The sequence below is a fragment of the Fukomys damarensis genome, unplaced genomic scaffold (assembly GCF_012274545.1).
Source record: "Fukomys damarensis isolate Sample0158 unplaced genomic scaffold, DMR_v1.0_HiC HiC_scaffold_16, whole genome shotgun sequence".
NCBI lineage: Eukaryota > Metazoa > Chordata > Mammalia > Rodentia > Bathyergidae > Fukomys > Fukomys damarensis.
This window is the reverse complement of record NW_022900928.1, coordinates 135394422-135421288: the sequence shown is the minus strand read 5'-3', so window position 1 is coordinate 135421288 and position 26867 is coordinate 135394422. Positions and strand designations below refer to the sequence as shown.

Below are 26867 nucleotides of genomic sequence, written 5' to 3'. Positions count from 1 at the left end.
TCCTGTGGGTCTCCCGTCCTCCTCCAGCATCTGCCCGCACTCAGGCCACACCTCTCCAGGACAGGGCCCTCACTTGGCCCTGGCACCCTGCTGCTCTGCAGGGCCAACGCGCCAGGCTCAGAACCAGTTGCCCAGGCACCAAGAACAGATGCTCCAGCCACCTTGGCTGGCACACAGGGCGCCGTTAGGTTTTCATCACTGACGTAATGGAGGCCTGCAGGAGGAGAGGGAGAGCCTAGCTCAGGGCGACGCATGTTCCTTCCCAAACACTGCTGGGAGGGGATAGCCCTGCCCCTCAGCCCTGGAGGTTTTGCCACGTGGCTGCCACAGGAGAGAACACAGCATCACACGTGCCAGGCACAGGCCACATGCAACAGGCTGCAGAAGGGCAGAAGAGGCAGGGGAAGCAGGTGGGTGGTACATGTACCTCCTGGAGAAAGTGGCCCAGTACCTCCTGGCTGTGGATGGAGCACCTATGAGGAGGACAGTGCTGGTCACTGGGGCTTGCCCTGGCCACAGGAGATGCCCTATGGCTCTGGCTACCCGCCTAGGCCCAGGACCCTGAGACACATGTGCCCACCGCTGGCCTCTGCCAGGACAGGCAGGCTTCCAGATCTGTGTGAGGGAGGGGTGTGGAGTGGCTGAGGCCCTGCCCCTACCGACTGCCCCAGGCCTAGGCTGTACCTGTCCACTCTGGTGGCGATGGTCACTGTGAAGGTGCCCTCTGCATCTGGCAGGTAGGTGGAGGGCACAACCCTGTAGGTACCGGCAGCCAGCAGGCAGAGCCGGCTCACCTCCTGGGCATAGCAGTGTGGCACACAGCTCAGCAGTGGCTCCTGGAGAAGAAGGGACTGCACATCCTGGCTCTCACCACCCTCTAAAATCTGTGGAGAGTGCGGGTCAGCGTGCGGGGCTGTGTTGACTGGGCAGCATGGCCTGTTTTTCCTGCACACAACAGGCTGGCACGGTCTGCCTGAGTCTTGTGGTCCTGATGCCCAGTCCTCGCACGTCTCAGCAGTAACCCCAGCCCCGACACCATGCTTAGCTCCTCCACAAGCCTCCAAGCTGCCTCTGCCAGAAGGCAATCCTGGTTTCCCGCACCAATTCCCAGACCAGGTGGCCTGGGCACAACGCCAAGTCTCCTCCCAGCTCCCAGCTCTACAGAAAGTCTCCAGGTCCCAGCCCAGATGCCCTCATTACTGTCCTCGTCACCCCTGGTAACTCCCTCCCTCCCTGCCTCCCTGTGCCTGGTGCGGAGCCTGCCTGGAAGACGTGGAAGCCGATGGGGTGAAGCTGGCTGTCACCCAGCCGGCAGTGCTGCTGCAGGGTGATGCGGACGCAGCGGCGACCAGCACCCTCAGGGACCGAGAAAGGAAGGCAGGGGTTGCAGGGGTAGGAGGCAAAGTTCCTGCTGCCGCCTGCAGTTTGGCCGGCTTTCCAGCAACCCCGCAGCTGCATGGTCTCCATCTGGCCGGCGGGCAGGGCTGCCCTGGGGTCGGTGCCCTGGGCCTCTGGTCTCTCAGCACGGCTATGGGACAAGCACAGGAGGGTGCTGGCACAAATACATCCCATTCTGGATCGAGATCCCTGCTCTGCATCCCCCCTGCCTCCTCACCTAAGGGACACCTTCCCGGTAGAAAAGACCCGCAGCAGGAACTGCGCAGACACGTCCTTCAGAAAGGTGCTGGGGACAGCCAGGTAGTGGCCTGGCGAGAGTTCACAGCGCAGGTGTACCTCTCGGTCGTAAGCGTGGCACACAGTACCTGCCACCGGGGGCGCAGACAGGACCCTTGGCAGGCTGACCCGCCGCTTCTCCACCTGCAGGGGGGCAGGCAGAGGCTCAGAACCCCCTTCCTTGGCCCTGGTCTCCAAGGCATGGAACTCTGAATGGCTGAGCTCAGGGCCAAGGCAGCCCAGGGATCACCCAACAAAGCACTTTCCAGTATCTGCTACAGGAAGGAAGGACTCCAAAGGGACCAGGGACAAGAAGGTGAGTTATCACAACCTGTCAAGATACAGAGTAGCTCCAGCCGCTGAGCAAACAGCCACCACCATGCACTCAGCCCTGCTTCTCTGATGCCTCACCTGTTCCTCCTTTACAATGACCAACTTAACAAAAGCCTCAGAACGCTGTCATGAGACCAGTGTCCTGGTCCCTGCTTCAGGGGATGGAGAGGGGAGAGAGGCGGGGTGACCGCCACAGGTCTTCTCCTGGGGTGGTTCCATCTGCATGGTCCACGGAGGAGCCACACAGTGGGCCCGTGTGTGGCCCTCCTGCAGGCCCTGTCTTGGGCTGCTGGGCAACATTCAAGGAACCAGGCTAGAAAACGAGGGCCTTGGATCAGGGTGGGCTCTGCGGGGCTCTAGAGAAGTCTGAGCCCAGTGGCAGCAAGGAGGAAGGGCATGAGGCTGTGGGGATGGGCGCAGGGCGGTGGGCAGTTACCTTCCAGATGTGCAGGCCCACAGCCTGGCAGTCCTTGCCTGGGAGGCCAGCTGGGGCAGGACCGTGGCCCACCAAAGCCCGGGCCCGGCCCTGTGTGTGCCTCTGTGGCCTCTGCAGGACAGCCACACACACCTCGCTGGGTTCCAACAGCCGCAGCCAGAACTTGGGGTTGGAGGGAAAGCAGCTGTTGTTCCGGCAGCCTCCTGCTGACTGCCCCTCGACCCAGGCACCAGGCAGCGCCTGTGCGTGGCACAGCGTCCTCTCTAGAGGAAGGGTACACACATGAGCTCTGGACAGCCACTTCCGGGAGTCCACCCTCCCTGCCTGAGCAGCCCCGACCTGAGGTGCAGCCCGCGCCCGTCCCTACCTGTGTAAAGGCTCTGCAGGTAGCCAGCCTCTGTGACCGGGAAGCTGATGGTGACCTCATCGAACTCTCTGAGGAACTCTTCCTCCTCCACCCAGAACTCCCCGTCCTGGAGCTGGGACAGGAGCCTGGCCTTGTCAGCTGGCTCTAGCTGGCTCCACCCTTTGCCCCTTCAAAGTGAAGAAACATCATTCTGCCTGAAGCCTCTCCCAAAAGCTGGCAGAGGAAACCTGGGGACTGGAGAGCCCACATGCCCACCAGCCCCTTGCCCCCATCCCAGCCCTTCGGTCCCTCCCCAGAGAAGATTCGTGCCTCTGAAGTGCCTTCCCACAGCTGCCACACCATCATGTATGGATATCCCATGTGGAGCGGCTTTCACCTCCGTGCTGAGGAGCTGGGGCTTAGTAGGGTTGGGGGATCCAAGAGCCACGAAGCTTTCTGGCCTCAAAGGGATCCTGGTTCCAACCACAGCACCCACCCTAAGTCCACACTCACCCAAAAGCCTGGCAGGGCACGCACCATTCTATGGACCCATGAGTAGCCATGGTCCCAGACCTCCCAGGACTGCCAGGGCCCAGAGGGGAGCAGTGCTGGGATGGCCAAGCACTGCCTGGCACCCGGAAGTGACCTCAGCACAGGCAGATGGGCATGGAGGCCCAGGCACCCACAGGGTCTCAATGGCCCCTCCTCCCATCCCCTGCCCTTTCGTTCTTACCCCTCTCTCCAGAGTCCCTGCCAGCACTGCCGTCCCCAGGGGTTCAGAATCCGCAGCAGGAGGATGCTCTGGCCTGCCCAGCTCTGTAACTCCTGCAGGTCAGAGACGATGAAAGCGTGGAACTCCCCCAGCACCCCGGCACCTGTGTGAGGACAGCACCACATGGCACAGGCTGAGCAAAGTGTCTCCTCACCCAGGGGCTCAGGAAGCCTCAGGTCCCTAGAGCAGGGCAGCCCTGTTCCCGTGTGGGCCGGTCTGCTCACCACATTGAAGGGTCATGGCCCAGGGCCTGGCACTGTGCTGTCACTTGCTTTTCAGCCTCAACTGTCACCATGTTAATGTAGGATGGGCACAGGCCACTGCTGTCACTCAGGTGCCTGCAACTGCCAAGAACTGAGAGACCTTCAAGCAAGGCCAGGTGGAACAGAGGCCCAAGAGACAGCACCGCCTGGCCAGAGACCTCGGATGGGTGGATACCAGCCAGCAGGCACCTGAGCGCCGGCCTGGTCAGGGAGTTGGCCCAGAGGGGCAGGAACCCGGAAGTGACTTCAATGCTTTACTCAGAAGGCATGCTAGGTGTCCCCCACACCCTAGCCCTGCCACTTCAGCGGGGAGTGGGCTGAGGGTACGAAGGGCCAAGAATCAGCCCTGGCACACTCTGGGAGTGGCCCTAGACCGACAGTTCTGGGGAGCTGTGCTCAATGGCAAGTCCCTACACTCCTCAGGAGGGATGCAGGGGCCCTGCGTGCCATGTGGCGTGATGTGTGAGCTAGGGGGCAGGGGCCAGCACATGCCGTGAGTCTCCCCTCTGCCTGCAGGGCCCCTAACGAACAAAAAAGGATACGGTTCCTGTGAGAGAGCTGAGGAAATGCACTCAGGTCAAAGTGGGAGACTTCTGTCCTTCCTTTTTTTGGTAAACAAACATTTTTAATGAGAGACACTAAAATGAAAAAAGGGCTTGGATTCTGCCAAGCCACCAGTCAAGCCAGGCGGGTGAATACAGCAGACTTAGACTTGGTGCCTGTTACTGCTCGCTAGGCTGCCCATGAGAGCCTATGCCCGTGACCACAATGTACACCTGCCTCCCTGGATGTAAGGACCGGAGGTCAGCACCTCCGGTGAAGGGACAGTGAGGGACAGTCACAACCCTACCACACCACCCTGACTTCAGCCAGACTTCAGTCTTCCTCCAGAGCAATTCTGTCACAAGAAAGTGGCATCCAAAGTGGGAGAGTGGGGCTCTCCCGGCCTTACCTGCTCTGGAGCTGAGCACCGAGCAGCTAATCAGACAACGGTCCTTCAGGTGCAGCATCTGCCGACAGGTCCTGTGCTCCTGCCCACCCGCAGACCTGTCCTGCTGCCTGCTGCTTCCGGCCAGGTCCTTCAGGTTCCACCTTTCTGCCAGGCCACCGGTTAGGTCCACGAGGGCGTCGGCCACCTGCCCTGCCCACAGGTGCTCATAGGACCCATGGACCCTAGGGTGCCACAAGCACAGCCACAGTGAGCCTCACCCACTCCCATCCCCTGCTGTCTTCTGCCTGTCTCCAGTGTGGACCCAGTGCAGGGAAGTGTCAGCCCCTCACCCCCGTGCCGCACATTCGCACACGTGCGTGTCAGTCCAGAGCCTCCAGCAAGAGTGCGAGGCAAAACTGTACTGTATACCTAAAATGTACCAATAAACTCAATGAGGAAAGAAAAAGAGTGCAAAGCAGCCCAAGAGGGAAGTGGCCTCTTGCAGGCCTGGGACAAGCAAGTGGTACAGTCCAGGTGGCTCATTTCTTCCCAACTGGGCACAGGCCACCTCTCCCAAAGGTTTAAAGGCACAGACACAGAACTGTCTTTCTGGTGGTCAGAGAAAGCAAAGGAAGGACATGCACGCCCCCTCTGGTGGAGGTGCTGCTTTGAGGCTGGACAGTGGAACGAGGGAGGGAAAGGGGGCAGGGTGAGTGTCTGGGCCCTTGGGACTGGCTGTCTGATCGCCAGGATGGAGCAGGTGAAGGTGGAGCGGGGCCTGGGTCAGGGCAGCCCTAGATGAAGCTGCCCAGTATGGCCCTGTCACCTCCATGTAGCACACGTACTTGGCATAGACCTTTTCCAGCAAGGGAAGCCAGAACACATCCTCTCTCTGGCACCGGGAGAAGCAGAGTCTCCCTGCAAGACAAGGCAGACGGTCATCTATGGTCACTTCCTCCCAGTGTCCAAACTGCCAGATCCGACAGATGAAGAGGCCACAGTACGTCTCGTCGGACCAGCTTGGCTGTCCTGGTGGGAAGACCTACCATGCACAGGGACGGGAGAGAGAGCGCGAGACAAGTGTTACCTGGGCTGCCTCAGCATCCTAACTGCAGACCAAGCACGATGGAAGCGCCCTGGGCCCTGCCGAGTGCAAAGGGCTCCAGGCATCTATGTCACAGCAAACGCAATCACTGGATCCGAAGTTCCCAGACATTTCGTTTAAATATTTTAGGGCCATACTTTGGTTCCCAAAGCTTTTGTTGACCCAAAGCCATGGTGGCTTTGGCAGGCAGGAGTGACCCAATCCTCCACAGAGCTGACTGTACACAGAGATCCATGGCCTATCCACTCTGCCTGCTGCCCACACTGGCCAACTGCTGGCCCCATGTGTCTATTCTTGATTCCTTTTGTTTCATTCTGAACCAGCAGGGAGCTACTTGAGGTGGTGCTGGCTCCACCACTGGAGAGCTGGGAACACGATGACAAGGGTGTCAGTGTCCTCATTTGCAAACAGGGTCAGAGCTGGCAAGGCTGTGAGGAGAGGCGACAGGGACATGCCTAGGGCACAATAGGAGCCCGGCAGGGGCCACCTTGCAACAGGCCACTCCTACAACAGCAACTGCTGGGAAAGAGAAGCTGCAGAGGAGTCTCTTTGTGGTGTCTGCCTGCATAGCAGTTTCAACCACCTTCCACCTGCTTATATTTAAAACTTGCAAAAAAACCCCTAAACTACCTAAGGAAACATACCAAACCAGTTAACAGGGACACCCTGGCCAGTCGGACACATGCATGGCTCTGCCATGTGGAGAAGGCAAGGCTCAGAACATAGGGAGTCCTGTGGCCCCTCCGACAGGACAGGGACTCAGTGAGGTGTCAGTGCTGTCCTGGGGTCCTCAGGCCTCCAACTAACATGCTAGGCAGCTACGGCTGTGTCCCATGCAGTTGCCAGCCTGCAGCAGCAGGGCTTGCTTTTGGAAGTGCTTCCTATGCTTCCCAGGTAGGAGGAAGATCACCCCACACCCCAGGATCCCAGGTCAGGGGTGCTCCATACCTGGTTCAGGAGGTGCTGACTCTTCTGCAGGGCAGCACAGGCGCACAGGAACCAGCAGTCACCCAGCAGCCCTTGCTTCACCTGTCCTTCCCACGGGTTATTTGGAAATAGCCGGGGCGTGGTACAGATTTCCTACAATAAAGAAAATTGTTCAGAAAATGGTCCAGAGTTAGACCATGCCTGATGTGTAACCTGCAAGCTGAGGATACAGGATCCAGGTCACGGGCTAGGTGGAGCTTTCTGATCACCTGAGCTTCCTGGCCCAAAAGAACAGGCAAAGAAGCAGGATTCCGGAGGCTGGTATCCTTCGGCACCGCCAGGCTCCAGATCCCCGTCCTGCTCAGAGGCAGGGGTGCCCATCTCTGTCCACCTCCCTTAGTGGCAGAACCCCAACTCTACACAAATCCTAACATGTACTCCTCTTGAAACAGCTGCTCATTGGGTTAGAAAACAGTCTCTTATTATTAACACGTGACGGCAAATCCCAAATGGATCCTGTGGACACCACTGGAGTCTGCCTCCCATGCCCCCAGACAGCTTGCCCTTTGTCCTCTCTCTCCCCTCAGAACATTCATGCTCTTCTGGGCTGCCAACCTCCCCTTCTGCTTCACAGGAACCCCTGGAACAGACCCTCCTCATCGCCCTAAGCTCACATCACTCCCCAGGCTTGGGCATCCCCTGGGATTGATCCCCAACACAAGGGCAGTACAGTGACTCTCCCATGTCCTGCAGATGTCACCCAGGGGCAGTACGTCCCCTTATGAGCTGCCCTTCACTGACAACCTTCTCAGAGGAGCTGCTGCCTCCCATTCCCTCCCTCCCTTCACAAGGCCCTCCAGCTTCTGAGTCCATCATGCCCCAAACTGCCTCTATCAATGTCCCCTCCATGGTATAAAACCCAGTAGGTGCCAAGTGCAGTGCTGCACACCTATAACCCCAGGAAGGCTAAGGCAGGAAAACTACATGTTCCATTTCAGCCTAGGCAACTCAGTGAGACAGCATCAAAATAAATCACTACAAAGGGCTGGGAATGTGGCCTAGTGGTGAAGCACTTGCCTAGCATGCATGTATGGGTTCCACATCCACATTACACACACACAAACAATTCCAATGAAATCCGTTTCCATGAGGTGCATGATCTTTCTGTCCTTTCCTCTGCTCGCTCCATGACACCTAAGAGCTCCTCCAGGATCAGCCTCAGCCCCTCTACCCACCCTCCCAGCCTAAGATGCTCTCCTAGGCTCCAACACCCAGAGACAGGCCTCCACTTCAGCACTTCCTGACTACCCAACAGCTCCATCTGAACTTGGGGTACCGGGGCAAACTCAACTCCAAAGCATGGGACTCTGCCCTGCGACCACAGCACACATAGGTACTCAGGTAAGAAATCAAGAAGTCACTCTTGATTTCACCTTTAGCCTCACCTCTGTTTCAGTCAGCACTAATGCCTATCAATCTCCCGCCAGAGCATTCCCGGACCATCTCCTCCACAGCTCTATCTGACAGTTCTGTACCTGAGCCCATCATCCCTCTCCAGGACCAGTGCAATAGCCATCTGCATGGTTGCCCTGACAATTGTTTCCCACCCAAGAGCAAGAGTGAGCTTCTTTCTTTCTCACTGTTCTCTTGCTTGTTTGTTATTATGAGCTGATGCACGCACAGATTTACAATGTTAATGAACATTCACTGAATAATAATGAGGAACTCTAAATATTTAACGCCACCACTGTTATCCTCTGCTTGGGTCCCCAACAAGTGAACTTCTTAAAATATAATTCCAATAGAATCAGCCTTCTACCAAAAATCCTCTACTGGCCTCTTATTGCACCTAAAACTGATTTTTAAATAAAGTAAAACCCGAATTCCAATGGCATGGTCCACAGGGTTTTTCATGCTCTAGCCTCTGCCTCCTTCCCAGTCCTGCAGTGTTGTCCAAGGAAACCAAGCTGTTTGTCAAAGCCACCTCAGTTGCCAGTACGAAGTACCTCTGGCTGTCTAAGGGCAGGTTGCCATCCAGGACTACACACAACATACCCAGGGTAAAGTTGTTCCCTGGACAGCAAATAAACCACTTCTAAAAACATCAGGAAAGGAACAGGCCAAGGCCCCTCTTTGTCTTTTAAGTGTTTACGATAAATGCAGGTGCACAAGGTCCACTACTCAATTTCCACTGCAGCTTTGCTTTGCGGGCTCAGCCTAGCCTTCCAGAAGAGCACCAGGGAACCTCACTGCCAGGGAGGATGACATACAAGGAACAATGGAGCAGAACCACTTGTGGCCAGAAGAGGCATACAGACTAGAAGCCAGGTGTGGGACGCTCTTCACAGAGAAGAAGTTAAGTGGGGCTGGTTTGTTAAGATACTTCACCTCTTTCAAAGTGCCTTTAGACTCAAGATCAAACAAGTCTTCAATTGAACATACGTGAGACAAATTATTCACTTCATTGTTGGCGACCTCAACTTTTCTGCCTATTTTGCAACATGCAGGTCGGCCTACTCAGCTCCCTGGCCATGTATAAGGACAGTCAGCTGCTCCTCCACTTTTCAAAGTGGTCTGGTTAACTGTTACGATCCCAATTTCTGTTGTGTCATCTCTTGTGCACACCCAAAACGTTGAGCCCTATTGGGACAAATGTAAAGCAAAATGAAAGACCATGAGAAGAGTTAATCCTGATATGCTGGACCTATGCATGGCCAAACTGATGTGGCAGGATCAATTCAGGAATGTCTTTCAAGTATTCCCTCCCACTGCATAAGAGAACAATTTCCTGTTAATTAACATTTCTACTTTGGTCTTAAAATGTTTTACTATAAATAACTCGGGACAAATTCTTCAACTGCATACGTCTGAGAGACGAACCACCTTCAGAACCAGAACACCATCTCATCTGCAGCCTCAGGTTTGGCAGCCAGACTCGAGCGGGTGCCCGAGCACCAGGAAGCCACCTGAGGGGTTGGCTGCAGGCCCGGAGTTCCAAGTGCCCGTCTGCCCACCCGGCCCCGCCGAGGCCCGCGCCTGGCCCCACCTGGGGCCTCCTCCATGTGATGTCCTCCCGAAACTGGGCCAGTGGAGTGGACAAATTGAAAAAGAGCGAGGACTCCGAAGCGGGGAAGGCGGCGTCCCGGAAGAGCTCCCGCGCCGGCTCCTGGACCCGGCCCGCCCGCATCTTCGGGGCCCTGACCTCCCATCTGCAGCCCGTGGACTCAGTCTTAGGCCGGAGGGAAGGAGGGAGGGCGAGGCCGCAGCCGCTGTCCCCGCCGACTAGCTTAAGGGACTCGCGGGTGCAGACCCAACCAGACGCCCTCGGGCTCTGCCGTGCAGACAACCAGGCCCGTCGCTCGTATCACGTGACACGGCGGCCCAATAGCACGTACCCGCCGACCATGAGAGACTGCCTTCCGGGCCTGCGGGAGGGCGGGACTACCGGGTTCAGCTCTCGCGAGGCTGCAGGGTCCCGGTCCCGGTCCCGGCTTCGGCCCCAACCCCTAGCACACCGTACCACACCTTCTTGCTGTACCGTATTTCTCCTTGTGGGGCCGGCAGCACCCGTTACAGTCCTGGCCGAGGCTTAGGCCTGGGGAACTGGCGGACATTTTGTCCTCGGGAGTTCAAATCGAGCCGCTTGAAGTTGAGCTTTTGTAACTGCAGACCTAAAAAGGTACCTGGACTGCGGTCGCATCGTGGGCTACATATCCCAGTATGCAGCGCCATTCCCATCCCAGCATACACCTCTCCTCCCAGAATGCGTCTCTTTCCCGGCATTAGGGAGGTGGGACCTGTCCCCGGGGCTGTTGTGTGATGGAACTTTCGGGAGTGAGCCGGCGTTAGCAAGAGGCATCTGAAGGAGCGGCGAAGCTGGGTTAGGCCCTACCTGCGTACGTGTTTCTCCCCAGGCAATTTTGGTTCGGCCGCTCTGGATCCTAAGCGAGGGCAAGGTTAAGCCGGAACGTGCGTCTGGTCCTGGACTTGGAGTTACAGCTCCAGGACTCTTATGGCCACGGAGAGGTGACGACCATGACAACAGGGCCTGCTCGAGGGTTCACCCTTGCTGCGGGAACCAATCCTTACACCTTATGAATGAGACTGGCCAGCCTGAGGCTTTTTCTCTGCTTGCATTTCCAAGCCTACTTCATTGAGAGGGAAGGAAAAGGACCCACCCTTCTAGGGACAGCTGTGACCCATCCGTTAAGGCTGTTCAGATTTTTCTCCTCAGCCATTTTTACTCCGCCTTGGCTCCTGAAGAGTGCTCAGAGTGAAGCTGTTTTTCTGCGTTTAGGTAGGAAAGTCTGTCCTGGAAGAGAAACTGAACCTAGCCAGGAGCTCCTACCCTTAACCTTCTGCCTGCTTGGGAGTCCCACATTCTGTGACAGCTGCATCCTCTCCCAGTGCAGTGCTGGCCAGGGCCTACATTAGTAACAGTTGGTCCCGGTGGCATGAAGGGCACGATGCTGTGTTATTTTGACCCTACTCGGCCTCAGTCCCCCAGTTCTGGCCGAAGGTTACACATCTTGATGAGAAAGGAAGTGAACTGCACACTCTGCAACAACTCTTTCTGGGATGTTTTGTGCTGAGCTCTCCAGAAAATAATCCTGATCCTTTGGCAGGCTGGCAGCTACACCATACCAGAGGAATCTACAAGGGCCTGGACCTTACGTTGACTGAAGGTCCTGATGAATGAGACAGATTTGTTCCCTGTCCTGGGTGCTAGACAGTTGTTCACAATAGGGAACATAGAGGGTTGGTTAGCAGAGGTGGTGCTAGCCTAGGATCCAGACTCATCAGAGGCTGTATCGGTAAGCTCAGGAGAGCAAGCAGCTTCCTGTGGCCATGTCCATGTCCACAACTGGGCCTATGCCCAGAGCTAAATCCTCAGGGAGACAGCTGTTTGGCATGTATTGGGTAGGCAGCAGCTCAGGCCTGCAGGATGGCTAAGTGTATTAGTCACTTTTCCATCACAGGAAAAAATACCTGATACAATCTAAAGTAAAGTCTATTTGGCTCACAATTTGGGGGGATTCAGTCCATGTTTAGCTGGCTCTGAGGCAGAAATGGCATAGTGGAAGGACCTGGCAGAGGAAAGGTGGTCACATCATGGCAGCCAGGAAGCAGCAAAGGGAGGAGCCAGGGACAAAACACACCCAGGTCACACCCCAGTGACCCACCTCCAATCAGACCCCATTTAACAGCACATTCAGCTGTGAACTCATCAATGGATAGATTCATTGATGAATATAGTGCATACATGATCCAGACACATGAGACTTTGGGGGGACATTTTAGAGCTAAACCATTAAGGTAAGGGACCAGCACTGCTTGTACTTCAGCCAAACAAGGTGCTGGGCCTCTCTTTGGTTGACTTTCCCTCACTATTACCCTGCATCCCCTGTGGACCCATCTGCTGCCCCGGCATGCAGAAATGCTTCCTCAGTCAATTTGAAGGGTATTCCCATTGCCCTCCAGGGCTCACCTCCAGCGCTGCAGAGAGGTAGCAGAAGTGGTTGGGAAGCAGCTTGGATGCTTGGATGGCGGGATAAGAAGGTATACAGAAGCATCTGATTCTTGACACCAGTTCTCACAATGGTGGGCTCCAGGGCCGAGGCAGTTATTTAAAGTCTAAAAATGGGCTAGAGGTTTAGCTCCACCGCCTGCCTCAAAAGTCTAAAAGTGTTACAGCCTTTGTGTAAGGAGGAGCACCGCCATCATGGCACAGTGATAAGGGTTGCAAAATGAGGCTCCCGCAGGCTGTACCAGTTTCCATGGCATCTCCACTCCTAGCAAAGGAGTGTGTCTGAAACAAACATTTGACCACTTCCTGTGAAATATGAACCCCATTTGTTCTGCCTGAAGGGCTCCCTTTGTTTTTCCAGGGAGTGTTCCCTGACTTCACCCAGGGGTTCCTCATCTGAACTCCCACCTCTTCATTTGCTCAGTGGCAGTAAGTGGGCACTTCTCTGTGCTGCTCATGGGGATGTAGAGAGGAAATGTGTCTTGCATGAAAATTGCATTTAGATGAAGATGAGGAGGGGGAAGCAAATGGCAAACCCACCCTTAGGGAGGAGGACAGCTGAGGGGATATGCACCAGACCAGGAACACAGCCCTTGTTTGGTGGGATGCCGTGTTCCATCCAAAGAGTCTGACTTCATCCTGGCTCCAAGATTAGTAGTTCAGAAAGGATCATGTGCCCCAGCTCTGGGCAGTGAAGCATAAGCTGCCAGAGAGGGCTTTTAGGGAAGGCTCCCCAGTCTGCAGAAGACTGAGGGTGGGTATCTTCTTCCAGCCTCCAGAGGCCAGCATGTGCAGATGGAGTGCTAGCAACTGCTGCAGCTGACTTGTGACCACATGGGGAGAAGCCAGAGGCTGAGAACTCAGAACAGGAAGATAGGAAGAACCTGCATCCCTGTTTATGCCACTGAGCCCAGAGTTGATCTGGCTGAGTAGCTCATCTCGGTACTGTGGCTGAGACTTGCTGTTGGAGTAACTTTGGGTCTGTCATTGTAGCAAGGCAGGCTTGCAGACATCCTGTATTATAACTACATAGCAAGTTACCCCAAAACTTAGTGGCTTAAAACAACCAGCATCATCTCAGCCTCTGTTGATCAGGAATTTGGGAATAGCTCCTGGGTGGCTCTGACTCAGGGTCTCTAGGATGTCAGGCCAGGACTGAACTCATCTGGAGGCTTGGCTGCAGCTGGAGGATCCATTCCAAGTCACACAAAGACTCCCATGGAGGCTGGACTCCTGTGAGGCTGAGTGACCTCACGTAGTACCATGTCCCTCCCAAGGCAAATAATCCAAAAGGAAGGGACACTACCATTTCTGAGCCACCTCAGACCACACACTGTTGTTCCCTCTATGTTCCATCATTGGAAGCAGGACACCAGGCCCAGCCCTCCCTGAAGCACCTTCTGGGCAAGGAGTACAGGAATGCTTGTGGCTGTGTTGTAAGAGCCCTGCAGGCCCCAGGAGTTAGATAGGTCAGGGCATGTAAAGGGAACACCATGCTCCCTCAGGGAGGGGACAGCCATGTGTCCAGGCCTAGGCTCTGTAGCTGTAAGAATGAGTAAAGGGAGAGAGCAACTTTGTGTTTAAAGAGATCCCCTCTGCTCCCTGGAGAGCTCAGACAGAGACAAGCCCTTGAGGCTGGTTTCAGCGAGGGAACTCCCAGATCAGAGTCAAGACAGTTGTGGTGGAGAGAGATTTGGTTTCTTAGAAGGCACTTGGTGACAAGTCTCATTAGTTATAAAGAATGGAGATACGGGTGCTGGGGGTGGATGCTGAAGGATGCAGAACCCCATAAGCCGTGCAGGAGTGAAAGACAGGATTCCTTTGGGCCCCTTCAGTTTAAGAAGCTTAAGCGACAAAGAACAGTAGGAAAATACCCTGATGTGTGGGTGGCCTAGGCATGCTCACAGTTCCATTTGCAGGCCCAGACACACGGCAGTTTAGGCCCACAGGACAGTAGAGATCCTGCCCACGCTAGCCCACGTGGGTTGCTTCCTGAAGAGTGGGCGTGGTGTTCTGGCCTGCAGAAGTCGGGCTCCTGTCCTTCAGGGAGGCCTTATGTCTGGGATCTTTATGAGGGATAGGGGTTAATGGGAGGAAGGCACTGGTTTCTTCATGAGGCCACCTTAGGAAGGCCCTGGGCACGCAGGACCAGCGGCCATCACCCACTTCCCAGGGCCAACTTATCCTTCCAGGCAGGAAAGGAGCCGATGGCCTGGTAGGCCTGAGAGGAACCTCCAGGGCAGCAGCCTGGGGCTCTGCACAGTCCCAGTGTTCTGAAGCAAAGGTCATTTGCCCTGCCCAGCAAATGTGCTGAGCCTGTTTCCTTGTCTGCAGTGACCATGGTAGTGTACCCAGGACAGTTGTGGGGTTAGGTGAGAAACTGATGCAAAGCTAGCAGCAAGTCCTGGGCTTCGGGATGTGGTTGGTGAACATGATGATCCTGGGCCTCCTGGTGTGGGTAGAGGCAGCCACAGTCCTGGGCCATGAGGAGCAGTCTGGACAGCTGTGGTCCTGGGCTTCCAGGGGTGGTTGGCTCTTCCAGCATGGCCTGATCTGTGGAGTGGCTGCAGTGGGGTGTGGTGGAGGCAGGTACTGGAAGCTTGGCTTTCACCGCTGTCCCAGCCCAACCGTTCCAGCTGAAGGGATCCTTCCAGGAAGGCAGTGACAAGGACATCTCAGTCTTTTGTGCAGCCCCCACAGTTCTCCAGGGAGAGCAAAGGGGCTCCTTCCAGTCAGCTCCCAAAGGCTGAGGGTCAAGCTGTATTTGAAATGTCACGCTGAGTTGACATTTGATCCTCATGCACCCCGGAAGCTGGTGTCCCTGTCCTGATTTATGAACGAGGAACTGAGCTTCAGGGGAGTGCGCAATGGCCTCATCCCCAAGGTGGGTGTATTTCAGTAATGGGCTGCTCCCCCTCAGACTGTGAGGTCTCTCTGTTTCTCATTCATTGTGAACAAGCAGAGGACTGTCTGGGCCTGGGTGGGTGGCTGTGATCTCTGGAGTACTTGGCCTTAGCCTGCTAAGGGCCTACTCTATCCTTGCTGGGCCTGGCAGCTCTGCCCACACCCTCACCATGCTCCGTGTACAGCTAGCATGTCCCTGCCAAACCCTACATTAGCTGTCGTTTACCCGAGCTTCTGTACCCTCCGTGTCAGACAGGGCAATTATTAAGAGAAAGGGAGCCAGGTGTGATGACACATGCCTGTAATCCCAGAACTCGGGAGGCTGAGGCAGGAGAATCGCTGTGAGTTCGAGACCAGCCTGGGCTACATAGTGAGTTCCAGGTCAGTCTCAACTACCTAGTGAGACCCTATCTAAAAAAACCCAAAATAAATAAATTAAATAAATAAATAAATAAATAAAGAGAAAGTCAGGACCGGGGACTTGGCTCAGCGGTTCTGCCGCCTACCTTGCAAGTGCGAGGGCCCACGTTTGATCTTCTGTACCAATAAATAAATTAATTAATTAAAGAGAAAGTCAGTGGGGGCAGAGGGAGTAGCCTCAGTAGCTGATATCAGAGTCCTCTTAGCAAAGGCACAGCCTTCATGCTGGATGTGATGGTGCAAGTCTGTAATCCCAGCACTTAGGAGGCTGAGGCAGAAAGACTGATGTGATTTTGAGTGGAGCCTGGGCTACATAATGAGACCCTGTCTCAAAAATCAACAAAGAAAGGAACAGTGTCTGGTAGGGAGTCCTCCCCTGAGGGTACTGGGGTAGGTGACTCCCAAGGGCATGGTCACCTCACCCGGCTTAGCCTGGCACAGGAGGAAACAGCTAAGGAGATGAGGCTGGAGCCTGTGTGCTGACTCTGGGCTGGACAGGACAGAGGTGGAGGACGAGGGCCTCAATGGAGTGGAACTTTATGTAGCTTTATCCATCTCTCTGTGACCCCACATCTCATGTCAATTTTGCTGCTTAACTTTTCCTTTTTAGGAAAGCTTTGTTCATCTGCTGGAACATTCTTCATCTTGATATTGCAGCCCACAAACATGGTTTTCACTGTAACCATTGTACTGTGTTCCTTTTTAAAACTGTCTTTAAAATTCTTTTCCGAGACTGTTTTTTTTTTTTTGTTTTTTTTTTAGTCAGGGTCTCACTATGTAGTTGAGACTGACCTGAACTCACTATGTAGCTCAGGCTGATCTAGAACTCACAGCGATCCTCCTACCAATCCTCCTGCCTCAGCCTCCTGAGTGCTGGGATTACAGGCATGTGCCACTAAGCCCGGCAATGACTGTTCTTGTTTCACAAGGGCCTATTCCTATCTCAGGGTTTATTTCCACTGTCTCCCGCCCACTCATGTCTGAGTTATCTGTGCTCCTGTCCTCCTCCAGTTGGGCCTTAGCAGTGCCCTTGAGTCCCATTTGGTTTGCTGAGAGCCCTGTCCTTCACATTCAGTATGGACCAAGAGGGTGATTCTCAGTCGTGTTCAATCCTTATGTTAGAATCCGCCCACCCCATTTCTGTGCAGCCTGTGGTCTGACAGATGTGCCACCAGGAGTCCCAGGAGAGGGGCTGAGAAGTGCTCAAGGAGCATGGTCTGCATAGGTGTGGCTGATGAATCAGGCATGGTCCAGTTGCAGGCATGGGGGTCCCGCATGCACCACCCATAGCTTTGGCTCCCACGTGTCTCTTCCACTGAGGTCCAGTCCCCATTGTGAATATCACACCGGCTCCATCCCTGCTGTTCTGACATATGTCCCCACATTAGGGCCTCAACTGTCCTGGGGGCTTTGGAGGTGTCTATCAGGTGCCCCACTTCCATGTCCCTGGGTGGGGCTGTGGGGCAGGGGTGATGTGCACCTCCAGGGCTGGTCATGCCAGTGTGCGCTCCACCCTCTGAATGGGGCTTGCTTGTCCTCACGCAGTGCCTGCAAACATGGAGGTGTTTCCTCTACCAGCACAGGCCCACGCGTGTAGCCACCAGCAAGAGAAGCCACTCCATCTGCAGCAGCCCACGGCAAGCCTGCAGCACCAGGCAGAAACAAACTTGGTTCTAGACACCGGTGTCTCTGCTTTGCCTGTGGCCAGGGCATGACTCAGCCGCTCTAACAGCTCTAGGAGAGGGGTGCTGCCTCAGAATGTGGGGTGGTGGCTGTCAGCAAACTGGGGTTTGGGATATGGGCACCCTGTGTTGCATGGTGCCAAGATGTGGCAAAACTCAAGCATGATGACTCACGAGGCAGATGGCATATGGAATAACATGAGTCAAGTGGAAGAGGTTGGGAAACTGCTCTGGCAGTGCGCCTTGGTCACGAGCTCCCTCACAAGACACCACAAGAAAAGATGGGCTGAGGCACATTCCAGGTTTTCAAGCTGGACAAAAAGGCATGGAGACCAGGAACAAAGGACTCGGCCGGAAGTGTGCTCCTCAGAGCTGGGATGATGGATGGCACCAGGCGGGATCCCGACAGCACCCCTCTGCCATGGACTGCTGGGTGTCACGCCCAAGCTTCTGGCAGATACAGCAGCATCTGGAGGAAGCACTGAGGGTGTGGCCATGGCACGTGGCACTGGATCAAGATGCTGGGAGGCCACTGCAAGCCAGCATCCCAGTTCAGGACTACTAACTTGTGAAGGCAACCTGGGCAGGAGAGGTTTCTGCCTCGAGCAGGAAAAGGTAGCCAGAGGACAGCTGAGTGGGATGACGGGGCCCCTGGTAAGGCTGAGACTGGATGCACTCTAACCTCCTCCTCCCATTCCTGCAGGCACCCCCTTCCTGTCTCCTGCTGGCTATGAGGGGTAGGGAACCTTTGCCTCCTGTCCCTGGTCCCATCCCAGTAGTGAGGTAGAGACCACAAACCCTGGACTCCAGCTTTCAGCCATGAGAAGCACCCTGAGCAGGAAGGAGGGTGATGGAGCTATGGTGGTGGGGCAGGGGACTCAGGCCACTGCGTGTGGAGTGGGGCCGTGACCGGGTCTGGCCAGTAGACTGGGGAGACGCCACCCACGGGCCACAGCACTCCAGGTGGGAGATTGCAGAGCACGTGTGGTCCCAGGTGGCCCTGCTCCCTGCCTGAGTCCTCGGGGGACCCAGAGTGGCACCATTTCCACCTGTGAACACAGAGCTACCCCATCACAGCCCCCCACAGCCGCCACCATGGCAGTAACCCTGCCTGGTGGATATCCCAGTTCCCACACTCAACCACACAGGACATGTCCTGCCACCCACCCTTCTCCTTGTGCTCAGCTCAGAGAGCCCACCCCCCAAGCCAAGGTGAAGACCAGAGCAAGGATGTGACAGGTAGCCCTCCCCACCCCAGGGATGGAACTTAAGCCTTGTGCGTGCCAGGCAAGCACTCTACCCAAACCATGTTCCCTGCCGTTTTTCCTCTGAGATGGGGTCTTGCTAAGTTGCCCTGGGTTGGATGACAGGCATATGCCATGATGCCCAGCTGAAAGTGGCCCCTCTGAGGGTGCCTGGCAGGCTATGCTTACACCCAGGTGTGGCCGAGAGGTTAGAGTGGGTGGACTTGCCGTTGGCCTCCCAGCCTCACCCTCCCCTAGGGCAGGGCCTACATATCCAGGGTGACTGGCTGTGCCCATGACTGGGCAGCTGCAGGTGTGGGATGGACAGGCAGAGTCCAGGTCTGCAGAGTGGAGTTTAATGGGACAGTCCCCTTGGTGCCCCACGCAGGGCCCCAGGCTGGAGCTCTTCCCCTGGCCTGGTACCTCTTCCAGCAGGCGGAGCCCTGATAGCACCAGCACCACCTTCCCAGGTGGCTCTGCTGCCGCCCAGCAGCCTCCAGGACAGGCCATCTGGCCTCACCTGCCTCTAGTGCCTGGACTCCAGGCTTCCAGTGGCATGGAAGGCCCTCTCCAGGGATGCCCATCTTTTCTTTCTGTCCCCTGCCCCATGCTGAGGGAGTATCTGTGTCCTTGGCCCTCTGCCAGGGCCCAACAGGCCACCAAGCCCAAGGGCAGGGCTCTGTGGGAGGAGCGCTTAGGGAAAGTGCAGCTTGGGCCTCCCAGCAGATGTAAGGCACAGTGTGGTGGCTGCCAAAGGACTGGCTGCTGTGGCTGTTGTCCCCAGGAGCAGCATCCAGCAGGTGCTGGCATCCAAGGCTAGGCACGGCTGACAGTGTTGAGACAGGAGGTGTGGCAGGTGCTGGCCAGCCCGAGGCCTACAGTGCAAGAGCTGGGATGGTGTGGCCCAGGTGCATGGGCCTCCGCTGGTCAGGGACACAGGGTCCCTATCCCTAAGCCCCTGGCCTAGGGAGGCCCATAGCAGGGGCTTGTGGGCCGGGTGGAGCTCGTGGCCAGAGCGGAGGCAGTCATGGCGGCCCGGACCACAGAAGGCACAATCTGGTGTCTGGGAAGTCGAAGGTCGGCCCACCATCAGGGCTAGGCGGACACATTGACGTCCCTGAGAGAGATGGTGCTGCCGGGGGCCTCATCCCCCAGTAGCAGCGCCGGTGAGTCTGCCCCTGTGCTGCCTGGCTCTGCGCTGGGCTCCATGCTGGGCTCTGCGCTGGGGCCCAGCCCCTGGGACAGGATCTGCTGGATAGTTCTGCGCAGGTTGGGGTGCAGCCGTCCCTGGGTCTGGTAGAAGACCTCCAGTGCAAAGGACTTGAGTGCGCCGGTGCAGAGGTCCTCGTACAGCGGGATGGTGTACATGCGTGACATCTGCAGGGAGGGCGGTCACACTGCGGCCTCCGGGGCCCCACGCTGGGGCCTATGTGCCTGCCCCTGCTACAGCCGCCCTAGCCTGGATGCACATAGGCAGCCCTGACCTAGTCCCCACTCCAAGCCACCTCCAGAGGGCCTGTCTCCGGAAAGTCCGGGTGGGAGGGCATGGGCAGAGACAGCTGGACTGCCTGTCCCCTAGCCTGCCCCAGGCTGATGGCCTCTCAGGACGCTCCGAGCCTCAACTGCAGGCCCTTCTTACTGGATCATGCCCCTGCTCCAACCCTGGACCCCACAGCTCCTTTGTCCTGGGCCTGAGTGGTCAGACTGCAGGGTGCGGCAGGACCACCCCAAGCCCTGTCCCAGGCGGGGCGCCGCACCTGGCTCTCCAGGAAGCGCCGGACCCTGTGCAGGTCGGGGTAGTAGTAGTTGCGGACAACAATCTGCAGCCAGCGGATGCGGATCTCAGCGTTCATGGAGTCCAGCAGGGACGAGTAGCACTTGGACAAGCTCATCACCACCTCTGCAGGGCAGCACGCAGTGAGGGCTGGGCCACACATCCCTCTCTGGGCCACCCTGTGGGCTGTGGGACCCACCTTGGGGCAGCGGAGACCCGTCCAGGAGCCGGTCCAGGAAGAGTGCCGTCTGGAAGGTCCTCCACTTGGAGATGTCAATGGCGCTGGCAGAGGCAGCTGCCTGGTCCAGGGGCTCCGCGGTCCACAGCTGGAACAGGGCTTCCACAGGCCGGGTCAGGCTGGAGCCCTGGGACAGGTCTGGCTCGGCCAGCGGGGGGCCTGTGGCATTGAGCCAGCGCTCAAACTCCAGTCCTGCAGGGAGAGGTGGTCCTGGGCTGGGGAGGTACTGCTGAGTGGCCCACACTGCCATCCCAGACACCAGGATGTCCCTGGCCAGGTTCTGCTTCTGGGGTCCCGAGGGGCCTGTGTTTCAGAGGCCGGGTCAGATCTAGCCCATGTCTGCCACTCCCTGGAAGCCACCAGAGGGGTACTTTGGAGGGCATAGGGAAGCCAGAGGGCTTGAGCTGTGACCTGGAGATTCCCATTCCCTCCATCCTGTCCTGGCTGTTACTAAGGACCCCAACCCTGACTTCACGAGTGGGGAGGGGGAGTGACACACAGAGGTGTTCCTGCTTTCAGCAGGGACACCTGGCGGCCATGGACACAGATTCTGCTCATCTCCCAGGAACACCCTGTATTACACACCTCCAAAAGTAAAGGTCCCTCAGCCTAGACCTCCAGCCCCACCTTACTGTCTGCCCTCCAGTAAAGTGGATTCTCCCTGCGTTTGAGGGCCCTTAGTCTCCTCCTTGGGCCCCAAGCCCGCAGCCCTCAGGGCTGGCACATGAGCAGGGCCAGAAGGCTGCAGCCAGCTTCAAGGCAGACCTTCCCACTGGTGACCTCACCCAGGCCCTTTGCATGCTGTCCCCAAGATCCTTCTCCTGACTGCTACACTCAGCCTGCAAAGCATAAGCCAAGTGCCCCACTGCTTTGCTGGCATGTTAGCCCAGCCTAGGGCCCATGGGTCCGGCCAGAGGCAGCTGAAGAGCAGGTGAAGGAGGGAGTCTCTGTCCAGGGATGGCAGGAGTCCTGGCAGTAGAGGTGGGCCTGGCCTCACCTGCCCGGCAGTCCACGCTCTGCTCCTTCAGCTCTGGGAAGAAGCTCAGGAAGGAGTCCAGCAGGTCCTGGGCCACCACGCTGGTGAACTTGTACTTCTCCACATAGGCCTGTGTGACAGGGGCAGGGCCTCAATGGGCAGGAGGGCTGGGTGGCCACGCCCTACGGGCCCTGCTGAGTGAGTGGTCCAAACAAGGAGGAAGCAGAGGGAGGAGTGGAGCCCCAGCAGGCCAGGTCCTAGCTGGGCTCCCGGGTCCCTGCCAACCCCATCCCCGGCCCTGGAGAGAAGGGCAGGAGGCTACAGGGTCATCCACTCACTCGGAGAAATTCATCAAAGCGCTGGGGGTCTCCACAGAGCTGTGACAGGTAGTACACAAAGCAGTAGCCCTTCTCATAGGTGAACAGGTTCATCAGGTGGCTGGGGTTCACTCCTGTTGGGAAATGCTGTTTGCCTGCCACCCGGCCTCCTAGGTCCTGTGGAATGGCCCAACCCCAGGGAGCAGCAGGGGAGGGGCCTCTGTCTCCACAGCCACGTGAGCAGCGACCTGCATGCCAGGGTGGCAGTGCTGAGTCCTCAAGGCCACAGCAGGCAGGGGAGCTTGTGACACATTTTCCTGGCCAGGGCACCCAGCCAGGGTCAGGGACAGAGTCCCAGACAGGGCAGGTGACAGGCAGCCCAAGGGGGCCCCAAGGCTGGCCCCGGTACCTGGCTCCAGCTTGACCTGCAGCTTGCTGACTGGGCTGTCCTCCCCGAGAAGCCTCATCTGCCTGTGCAGGGCATCCAGGCGGAACGCTGTCTCCAGGCAGGTGAAGGCAGCACCTGTGTGGGGTGGGTGTGAGAGGAGGTGGGGCGGAAGCCCAGGGTCCCCCACAGCCCCACCCACAGTACCATAGGTCTCTGTGGTGATGCGGCGCTGCGCGTAGGTGGCCAGGCCCTCGCTCAGCCACATCTCCTCCCACGTGGCATTGGTGACAGCGTTGCCAAACCAGCTGTGAGCCACCTCGTGGATGACGTCGATGACCAGGAACTCATCGCTCTCCAGGATGGAGGAGATGATGAAGGTGAGGCAGGGGTTCTCCATGGCCACGATGGGGAAGGAGGGCGGCAGGAAGACGATGTCATACCTGTGCCCGGGGATGCGGGTGGGGTGAAGGGCAGCTGACCCCTGAACCGGGCCTCCCCTGGGGCAGCAGCCCTGCAGTGAGTACTGCTTCCTCCCCAGAGATGGGCACAGGGCACCCAGGGGTCAGGCCAGAGCCTCCCCGGAGGCCCCACTTCCTCCTCTGGAGAGCAGGGACACACCCTCTGACCCGTGCAGCTGCCAGGGACACAGCGTACATACCTGCCCCACATGTACGGCCCATACAGCCGCTCAGCTGCACTCAGCCACTGCTCTACGGCGCCTGACAGCTTGTTGGTGGCTGTGGGCAGCAGGCACGGCTCAGCCCACACACGGCTCCTGTCACAGAGGAGAGGGAGGGCTGCAGCTGCCCAGCCAGGCCGTTCTCTCCCTGCTGGGCCTTCCCCTGTCTTGTCTGGCTGGGCTGCCTGCCCCTACCCATCACCCCGATGGGGCTGCACTGTCCTTGCCCCAGGACTGGGTACTGTGTTCTGAGTGGACCCTTTCCATTTGGCCTCTGGGCTGCCTGTGGCCCGGAAGTGAAGGGCAGCCAGCAGAGGTGGCACTGGGCAGGCCAGAGACCTTGGCAGAGGCCACAGGCGGGGCAGGGCTGGTCTCTGCAGCAGGCACCCTGGGAAGGGCAGCTGCAGCAGCTCCCTTGAGGCCTGGGCTGCCAGGAAGCCATAGCAGGATGCAGGAGGCCTTACCTGGGCCCGATGTCTGCTGGCTTGAGGTCTCCGGCCACGAGGGCCACGAGGTAGGCGGGCACAGGGTGCTCCATGTGGAAGTGGTAGACGCCTTCTTCCTCTACATATGTGCTCTGGGTGGCACTCATCAGCACCTGCACCCCTGAGGGGGCCTACAAAGGGGCGGGGCTGAGGCCTATGAGGTGGGTGCCACCTCCAGGGGCAGGGAGCCACATCTTTGGGGGTTGACCCCACGCTCCCTTCAGGAAGCCCTACATCCCCCTGCAGGGCCCTCCACAATTCATATCAGGGAGCCCAGACCCCATCAGATGAGGACCTTCCATCTAGTCAAAGACCCCCATGAGGGAACCTCAAATTCCTAGGATCCCCACAGCTCCAGAGACCCCTTGCCGGTTCTCCCTGTGCCCCCAGGACCTATCATGGCCCAGGACCCTGTCCCTGGAAGGCTTGCCAGGTAGCGGGTGCCCTCCCTGCAGAAGGGCCCATCTACATGGTGGGACAGTGACCTGGTGGCAGCCCGGCCACAGCAAAGGCAGGTAAGCATTTGGAGGTGGAGGTGGCCACTGACCTTGACCACAGCTGAGTAGGTGCACTTGACAGCGGGTGTGTCAAAGCAGGGGAAGAAGGAGCGGTTGCACACGGAGTGGCCCTGGGTGAACACGAAGGGCTTGGCATTGCCGTAGGTCAGCTCTGGCTCCAGCCACCAGATCTGTGGGTAAGGAAGAGCATCAGCACACGATCACCTGGCTCAGGACTCTTAGCCAGGAGCCTCAGGGCAGCAGTGGGCAAGGAAGGCTGTGGGGCTCTGGGAGGGAGCTGGCCTGACTGTTGGGCTCTTCATGGCTCACAGCTGCTTGTCTTCCCTGCCTGCCTGCCTGACAGCCTGTGAGGGGACAGCAAGGACTGTTGACCCACCTACCACCCTGGCCGGCCTAGAGCATCTCCTAGCTGGGCTGGGGAAAAGAAGAAAATGCCCATCATAGCACTATCTGAGGTTCCAAAGAGAAACTGAGGCACAGACAGAGCACGCTGGATGCACAGTGCCACAGGCTGCAGCCAATCTCAGCCAAGAAAGGGAGCCGGAAGGACGGAAATGTGGGGAAACCAGAGCTTCAAGTGAGTCAGCCCAGACCCAGGGCAGGGGCCCCAGGCAGAGCATGGAGGCCAGGCACAGAGGCTAAGAGTGGCCTGGGAGGTGCTGGAGGCAGAGGTTGCCCCCACTCCCTGCTCTGCCTGGCCAGCCCTCCCCACCCTCCCCATCCCAAGCCACAGCTGTTGAACCTTTTTGTACCCCACATGTCAGGCTAGACCCCACCCTCACCAAGGACTGGAAGCTGTGACCCTGCCCAGCCTGCCCTCTGCTGGGACAACAAGATTGTTGAAGCAAACTGAACTGTTCCTGTGCTGGTGACCAGGTGCACACAGACCCTGCCAGGACAAAGGGAAAACACCCCCAACACTCCTCCAAGCATGGGCAAGTCTCAGATAAAGGCTGACCACCACCGTGAGGTGACAGAGCCAGTGTCAGTGGGGGTGCCATGTGGATACCCCAGACCCAGGGGGGCCAGCTGTGCTGCACACTCTACACCCAGGTGGATCCCAGACCTAGGCCTCCCCTGCAGACCTAGCCAGACCCCTGCCAGTGTTCATGGACCTTTCCAAACTTCCTTTTGGCTGCCCCGTCCCTGTCCCATGGCCACAATAGGCTTGCAAATGTGCCTCTGCCTGGACATTCAGGTATCTGCCTGGGGAGTTCTTTCCAAGCACAGCCCACAGAATGATGAGCTCTGTCGCTGGGGACCCAGGGATCTGTGTGGAGAAATAGATGAGCAGCAGGTGCTCCTTGGCCCCCCAAAGCCTGGCATCCACCTTCCCAGCACCCTGTGGCACCCCTCAGGATTCCCCACTGCCCTGCTTGTGGCAGACTGTGCAGAAGTCATGGGCGGCTTCCACTCACTCCCCAGTCCAGGGATGTCTGAGGTCATGTCAGGGGCACCTGAGGTCAAATGGCACTTTCTGCAAGTGGCCATCTCATGGGCCTGGCCCCTTGTCCCCAATCTACCAACTCCAGAGCCACTCTGTGGGGACCAGGGGTGGGGTGCCGGGAGCAGGCACTTCAAGTCTAAGCCAAGCATCACAGCCTACAGCTGCCCTTTCCTGCCGAAGTCACTGACCAGGCTATGAGAAGCCCAGGAACAATGGAAACCCTTGCTTGCTGGCCCTGTGTGCAGCAGCCTGGTGCCAACCCTGGTCCCACCATGCTGCTAGCTGTGGGCAGAACAGATATATAGGGTCCAAGTTCAAAGGTGGAGATCAAGGAGGGCCTCATCGGTTCTCACTTGACATGCTGGGTGACACCTGGCAGCGGCCCAGCAGCTGGCACACCCTTGGGGACTCTGGGAAGAAGTGAGGCAGCAACCCTTGCTCAGGGCTCTTGGGAAAAGGACAGGAAGCCCACAGGTGTGAAAGTGGCCTGGACCTTCTGTCCAGATGTCACATTGGACCTTGGTGGCTCCTGGCCTTTCAGTTTGGATGATCCAGGCAGTGACAGATGGACCCTCACGGGATTCCAGAGCAGTGTGTGTGCTGTATCCTGGATGTCATAACATGTGTTACCCATGCCGCCTGAGGACCCAGCAGGAATCACCATAAGGGAGCCAAAAAAAGCCCTGCTCTGTCTTGCAGGCTGCATCATGGCGGGGCAGCTGCAGTCCCTGCTCTGGGCTCTCTGGTAGGGCCTCTGAGATGGTGGGCACTGTACCCAAAGCCCTGCAGAGCCTAATGTCTCTGTGTGAGAACTGCAGGTTTCAGGATCTCAACACCTTGCCGGGGTCCAGTTCGAGCAGCCCAAAGTCAAGCCCCTGGCTACCTGCTCCCTCTCTTGCCTTCCACTGGAACTCCCTGTCTGAGTCCCCTCCAGAGAACAAAAATCTGGCTGTTCACAGCCTAGGGCACAAGCAGGCCAGATGCAGCTGACACCCTGGGCCCACCTGTCAAAAGCCAGCTCCAGCAGAGGTATGACTTGGCAAGTGCCCACCAGAAAGCACGCTTGCACCCTCAGGCACGGAACGTCTGAACAGCAGGGCTCCCTGCGTGGCATGCTGTCCCTTGCCCTGCTGCCCACAGGACCTGTATCCAGGGCTCTATCCAGAGTTCCTGTGGGCATGTAGGTGACAGCTGGAGAGCACAAGGGGACCTGGGTAGGAGTCCAGGACCAGGCTGCCCCTACGTCCTCCGCAGGTGCCCCAGGTGCGGAGCATAGGTGACTGTCCCCTGCCTGGCACAGCCCACTCTGCACATGTCAGCTGCCCTCGCGCCCACCCACCCAGGCAAGACTCACGGCTGGGGCATCGGTGGAAGTGTAGCGCAGGACGACCTGGAAGGGCTGGTGCGCCTGCAGCTCCGGCGGCAGCGTGACCGTGAGCGACGAGCCGTAGTCGGTGAACGGGTCCAGCCTGAAGGCCAGC

The 26867-nt window shown here is 57.6% G+C and overlaps 2 protein-coding genes across 4 annotated transcripts; both read right to left on the bottom strand.

The window, feature by feature from the left end:
- Positions 1-57: 57 nt before the first annotated feature.
- Positions 58-10649, bottom strand: Capn10 (calpain 10). 3 transcript variants are annotated; one of them, XM_019204938.2, is made up of 12 exons: positions 10471-10649; positions 6809-6940; positions 5601-5797; positions 4777-4997; positions 3523-3664; positions 2811-2977; positions 2444-2706; positions 1616-1818; positions 1264-1528; positions 685-884; positions 428-473; positions 58-214 (listed from the first exon to the last, which is right to left on the bottom strand). In XM_019204938.2, exons 1-12 carry the CDS (start codon positions 10531-10533, stop codon positions 185-187), a joined length of 1929 nt encoding a protein of 642 aa, XP_019060483.1. In that variant the 5' UTR covers positions 10534-10649; the 3' UTR covers positions 58-184. The 3 variants fall into 3 exon arrangements, with proteins under 3 accessions (XP_019060483.1, XP_010604913.1, XP_033620629.1); XM_010606611.3 differs by lacking the exon at positions 10471-10649 and adding an exon at positions 9834-10183; XM_033764738.1 differs by lacking the exons at positions 58-214; positions 428-473; positions 685-884; positions 1264-1528; positions 10471-10649 and adding an exon at positions 9834-10188 and having other exon boundaries at positions 1741-2320.
- Positions 10650-18885: 8236 nt separating this feature from the next.
- Rnpepl1 (arginyl aminopeptidase like 1) lies at positions 18886-26866 on the bottom strand (the record flags this gene model as incomplete). Its single annotated transcript, XM_010606677.3, has 11 exons — positions 18886-19941; positions 20322-20464; positions 20538-20768; positions 21574-21682; positions 21891-22003; positions 22279-22392; positions 22462-22697; positions 22916-23032; positions 23401-23552; positions 23969-24109; positions 26741-26866. Coding segments are annotated over 11 exons (1764 nt in total), but the record flags the coding sequence as incomplete, so codon positions are not given.
- Between the last annotated feature and the right edge of the window lies 1 nt (position 26867).

Bases quoted from the DNA above. Each gene is read 5' to 3' on its own strand.
- Capn10 (XM_010606611.3), bottom strand. From the start codon at position 9,974: ATGCGGGCGGGCCGGGTCCAGGAGCCGGCGCGGGAGCTCTTCCGGGAC. The intron at 474-684 runs GTACAGCCTAGG...TCCTCCTCATAG, and splicing joins ATCGCCACCAGAGTGGACAG to GTGCTCCATCCACAGCCAGG. The intron at 215-427 runs GTACATGTACCA...CTCCTCCTGCAG, and splicing joins TGGGCCACTTTCTCCAGGAG to GCCTCCATTACGTCAGTGAT.